Source organism: Galeopterus variegatus, unplaced genomic scaffold, assembly GCF_000696425.1.
Source record: "Galeopterus variegatus unplaced genomic scaffold, G_variegatus-3.0.2 Scaffold22957, whole genome shotgun sequence".
In the NCBI taxonomy this organism is placed as follows: domain Eukaryota; kingdom Metazoa; phylum Chordata; class Mammalia; order Dermoptera; family Cynocephalidae; genus Galeopterus; species Galeopterus variegatus.
The window spans coordinates 4,272-10,142 of record NW_007749068.1 but is presented as its reverse complement, the minus strand read 5'-3'; the positions used below and the strand labels follow the sequence as shown (position 1 = coordinate 10,142).

Genomic DNA, 5,871 nt, shown 5'->3' with positions numbered 1-5,871 from the left:
CTCAGCCAGTGAGCGGGAACCGGTCTGTATGTGGGATCCGAACCCTCGGGCGGGAGCGCCGCCACGCTTCCCAAGCGGCGCACTATCCAGTGCGCCACCGGGCCGGCCCAAACCTCATTTATTTTGAATATAAGGGGTCTAGGACTTTTTGGGACATCTAGAACCAATAAGAAACCTTAAATCCCCTCTAAAAATGATGCTCGAATAGTTTTCCTGATATTAGGCTTACCTAAGTCTGGAAAATATCAATTGATTATAAGAGCTCATAAAAGAGCAACCCAATTCCTTATTTTAAAGTTTTCACAATGTTACCTATGTTATGTATTATCATATTCCTAATAACTAACACAAAGATTAAGTATCAAAACCCTTTAAAGTTCACATCCATAAATGCTAACACAAAAAGGATACTGCTTCCAATTAGAGATACAAGACGAGACACAGGAAGTGGTCTGTCAAATACAAATCTGGAATCCAAACACTCCTGGCGCATAAAATTACTAAAAAAAGAAACAAGAAAAATTAGTAATTTCAAATCACAGAGAGATATTCCAAACTAAATAAAGTCATTTGATTTCACTTTGCTTTCTTCCAAACATTTACATGAATTACATCCATATAAGAAAACCGGAAAGGTAAGAAAGTCATGGCCACAGGACGCATTTTTGTGCCAAACTTGGAGCCCCATGGGGTTTTTTTTAAAAAAGACAAAAGCAGTCCTTAGCTGTAGAAAATCTTTGTCTCAGAGCACTTACAGAATATGAAAAAAAGCTGAGCAAGGGAAAAAGAACAATTTCTCTTCTCTCATCCTTCCCACTTTCAGAAACAGTTTATCTTAATTCTAGGTCTTGAACCAGCAAAAAGAGTACCTACTTTACTTTTTTTCTTGAAAGCAGACTAAAGTTTCCCCAACAGAGCAATTGCAAGAAACAATCCACAGCAGAGGACATCTTTACATGTTCCTGCCAATGTTACTTCTATTTATAAGCAGGAGCCTAGAGGAAATACTAAACACTAGACTGCTGAGTGTTACTGTTAAACCTGACAAGATTCAAGCAAGGTTAACATTAGGTAAAAGGGAATTCATTTCTTATTTCACGGGGTGGTTCTCCTTTCTTTCCACATTGCTTCATCCAGTGTATGTGTATATCACATCTGATGATCAAATGTTTACTGCAGGAACCAAACTATTTGTTCAGTACTTTTATTTAAATCCATTTTCCACAGCTGTCTAAAACTGCACTGCACAGGATGGCATGCACTGATCACATGTTGCTACTGAACACTTGAAAAGTAGCCAGACTGAATTGAGATGTACTGTAACAGTGAAATACACACCAAAGTTCAAAGACTTAATACCAAAAAAAGGTACAATATCTCATTAATAAAGTCTTATACTGATTATGTTGGCATGGTACTATTTTAGACAGATTGGGTTAAATAAAATGTTTCACAATATAACATATTTAACATTTTTAAGAGCAAACACAAACCCATAATGCTATCACTACAGTGCTGACTTAAATGATCAAGGGACTGGCTAGATACCCTGAAAATCTTAAACAATGGCATTACTATTTACCCTGACTGTTTATATTCTTTCTTCCCTAATCAAATCACAAACTTAAGATATTAGTTTTGGCCCACCCCCAAAACACACACACACACACACACACACTACCTGAAAGGCACTGTGTTAAGTGCTCTACAGGTTAGTCTATTTAACAATAACCTTGAAAAAGTAAATATGGTAAAAAATCAAGAGTTTTGTAATTAGCCCAATCTCAGATACTAAGTGGTGAAGGTGAGAACTCAATCTGTGTGATATCAAAGCCCCACTTCTTCATTTACATATTGTCTCTCAACCAGAAATAATCTTTCTCTCTTCTGGACTCTCACAGAAATTTACATGTTACTCTTCACTTTCTACCTTGTGTTATAGATAAACTGGATTTTAAGTTCCTTGAAGACAAGATCCATTTCTGAGTCACCTTTGTATACCTCACAGTATCCACTATTAAGCTTTGCCAAAAATAAATGTCTAATAAATACTGATGTATTAAAGAAAGCAAGGCTAATTCGGTTCATTCTTAGAAACCAGACATAAGTGTCAAGCTCTTTTTAGATATAACAGGGTCTCAAACAATATACACTGAGTTAACAAGTATCAGTGACTTCTTAAAGTGTTAATACTAGTATGTTTAATTCTATTAATTACTACTACAGGAATCATTTTTTTGGAATACTTAGTAACTAACTCAAACCCACTAAGGTATTCACGAACTTCAATTATATGTATTCTGGCAGATAATTTCCTAAAATATCTTATCTGCATCTTTTCTAGAAAGGTAAAATAATCAATTATGAATCAAAAAGGGTATTTCCTTTATTTTACATAATCATACTCACCATAACAGTCTAGCATCAGCAGTAAGTCCTGCAATTGAGATACCAATATGGTTGTCAACATGGAGAATTTTTTTCTGATGAGCTGCAAGCTCTGACTGTGCCCTCTATATAGAGACATTATAAAACATAAAAATAAGTTCACAACTTTATTGTCTACACTGTGAAATTTACATTTGGTAGTTCTGTTTTCTAAAGGAGGAAAATATATTTATTGCTTTACTCACCTTCAATGCAACCAACACTGCATGGGTTTTTGATTTCAGACCAACTGTGGCTGAACCTTGTTTAACAGCTTCCATTGCATATTCAATTTGATGAATCCTGCCCTAAAGAGAAAAAACAACATATCCCGAGCCATCTTAGGCTTTTATTTTAATTAAATTTTTTAATTAAATTAAAAATTAGAGTTCCCAAACCTCAACTGAGCATAGTTAAATCTTAAATGATTTTTTTTTAAAACCAGGAAACTTATTTTAATTATAAATCTAAGTTCCAGGAATGTATAAAATGATTATATTCCATTTTCTCATGGCCTGTAACCTAAAGAGTTTCTAAACATATTGCAGCCACAAGAAGCCACTTCATAGAAATGGTATAAAACATTATCTTACCTGAGGGCTCCAAACAGTGACATCATTGTCATACTGGTTGCGAAACTGAAAGTAAAAGAAAAAAGATCTATTAATACAGGAACGTTACAAATCCAAGCTCCTAACATTTATTAAGAAACATGCTTGCATGTGTTTCCACTCAACATTTACACAATTCTGTTAATGTAACCTCATTGGAAGATTACTATCGTACTCAGTTGTAAGCCAATTCCACATTTACCAATAGCTAGTGATGGAGGGAGACACAGATCTAGACAGGTCCTATTTTCCCAATTTCCTATTCTGCCACTCTCCACAGTACTCCCTTTGGGTTCCGTCAGTTGCTAAAGTTCATACGCATCAACTTTCCTTCCTAACTTTATGTTGTTCCCTTATACTGGGCCCTAATAATGGTCAAAAGCCTTCTTTTTTTCTAAATTAGCTCAAATATCTATCTCTTGATGTCTTCATCTTTTCTCCCCAAATGTCCAACACATACTGCCTCTAATATTACAATTAGAGACACGTCTGATTTATTTTTGAACCTTTGCTAAAGTGCTTTGTACGTATAAATACTCATAATGAATGAACACAAAAATATCCTCAGGAAGTTAGAGGCGGACACATACAGCTACAGCGAGAGAACCATTATTGACATAATGACAGTATTAAAAGAAGTCTGTCAGAACTTGGGAGAATAATCATAGGGGTGAGAAGGTTGAGTGCTGGAATGGGAGACATGGGTTGGAAGCCCAGAGCCCCATATTTTAACCCTGATTCCATCACTTCCCCTCTCAGCCTCGGTTTACTCATCACAAAGTGATTGAAAAGGGCCTTTTCTGATCGAGTTCTAAGGGAGAGGCAATCAGACGGCCCCACCAGGAAAAAGGAGGCGGTCCAGAAACACAAACCGTGGGGTCAAGTCCGCACTGGCAGTACAGAGAGGCCCCCAAGTCAAGTTCCTATCTTCTGTCTCATGCAGAGCACGAGGGGCTGCTGTGGACCGCTCGCAATCTACTCCACTGAAGGAACTTGGGCGTGGGTACAGGGTGGAAGGGACTCGGCTAGTTGACAGAGGAAGTGTCCGAAGCCCCGCGGAAAGCGAAATAAACCGCGGGGCAAAGGCCGCACCTATTACCGACCGCCCCTCGCCTGGCCAGGCCGGAGATGCTGAATCACTGCCGGAGCCCTCCCGTGAGCTGAGGCGCTCATGCCCCGTGGCCCCAGACCCCTCTAAGGATGACAAGAGACGGGGCTCATCATCCTCCAGTGACCGGACCTCTGCCCTAAACCTTCCAGGGATTGGGATACAACGCACCATGACTTCAGCGCCGGCCTGGCTGTGGCCTCCTGCAAACAGGCGAATCAAGGAGCACTGCCGAAACTACCACTCGACGATCTGCAGAGAAGTCTGTGGGAGGATTCGGACGGCAGCGGCGCAAGGCAGGGTAGTGTATCCCAGAGCTATCGATAGGCGTCCAAAGCTTCCCCGCCCGCTCGGGGGTGGGCGGGGCCTCCGAGGATTGAGGAATTGAGATTGGCGGGAAACCCTGGGCCAGGAGTGCCTGCTGGGGCTCCGAGCTGCGGCGCCGCCACTAACACGTCTCTCTTCTTGGATCCTCAGCCAAATTCTGTGTGTACTGCAGATTCCCGCCAGTTTCTCACCGCCGCTGCCGGATGCACCTGAAATCGCTTGAGACAACTTGCCGCTCAACCTGTCATTCACCGTCCACAGAGATATGGGGTGTTGTGTGACTGAGAAGAATGAGGCTGCAGGAAAGGCCACGAAAAAATGGTCGGTTTGTGTGTGTCAACCGTACCTTCCTCGAGTATCTTGTGTACATGCTTTTCTTCTTTACTCCCTGGAGGTCTCATTTTTCAAGGCTCGTTGTCATTCACTACTTATTTTTATTATCATTAGTTTCCTCTTGAGGGTACTAATGTCTTTCTGTGCTCTTAAAATCAAGCATGATACCTCAGAAAAAAATGGACATTTTCTTCCGACTTAACGTATTTTGTCTTTGGAGAGCACCTTTCAGTAAATCCTCAAGTGAAATACTTTGACAGCTCTGTAAACAGCTGCCAACCTGACATCTACCGACTACTAATTTTCTTTATAAAGGAGAAAGGATGAGTTCTTAGCCTCAGGTAAGGTAAGCGTTGAGGACCTGAGTTTTGCAGGTGAAGTAACAGACTCATCACTTTAAGTGATTTGCTCAAGTTCACAGCAACTTCGTATCACACTTTTAAATTTTTTCACGTATATATTTTGAACATTTTTTCATGTTAAACACTTTGTAGGTCAAACACGACTCCCTAGTGTTCTGTGTTGTGAACATAATGGTATTTACCCAGATCTCTATTGTTTAATATTTAGGTCCCTCCAAACAACTCATTTATGAATGGTTTTATATATCTTTTTTTGTGTACATCCATTCTTTATTTAGAATAAATTCCTAAAAATGGAATTGCACTGTCAGATGAAATGGATGTTTTTAAGTCTTTTGATAAAAAGTGCTAAATTGTCCAGAAATGTTTTAGCAATCTATACTCTCAACAGGAGTATAAAAGAGATTGCCTCCTTAAATTCACCAACACTGGTTATGTGATTTTTAAAAAGTACTGTTAATTTAGTAGATTAAATTATCGGATTAAATTAATAGATTGTTTTGTTTCTCCAGCACCTTTCACAATGTCTAGCACATATTAAGTGCTTCATAAATATTGCTGTGTGAATAAGTGAATGTTGAATGAATGATTAAATAAATGCTCACTTGAAATTTGCTGTAGTACACAAACATTTTGATAATTCTTTTCCATATATTTCTGTCGTCACATGCCTCACAGAAATGTATAATAAATATATAATTTT

The 5,871-nt window shown here is 39.0% G+C and overlaps 1 protein-coding gene across 1 annotated transcript; it reads right to left on the bottom strand.

Annotated features, from left to right (window-relative positions):
- Nucleotides 1-361: 361 nt before the first annotated feature.
- On the bottom strand, nt 362-4,400 carry LOC103583437 (proteasome subunit alpha type-1-like). The gene is made up of 5 exons (XM_008564750.1): nt 4,318-4,400; nt 3,021-3,065; nt 2,634-2,735; nt 2,410-2,513; nt 362-500 (listed from the first exon to the last, which is right to left on the bottom strand). Exons 1-5 carry the CDS (start codon nt 4,318-4,320, stop codon nt 362-364), a joined length of 393 nt encoding a protein of 130 aa, XP_008562972.1. The 5' UTR covers nt 4,321-4,400.
- Nucleotides 4,401-5,871: the final 1,471 nt, after the last annotated feature.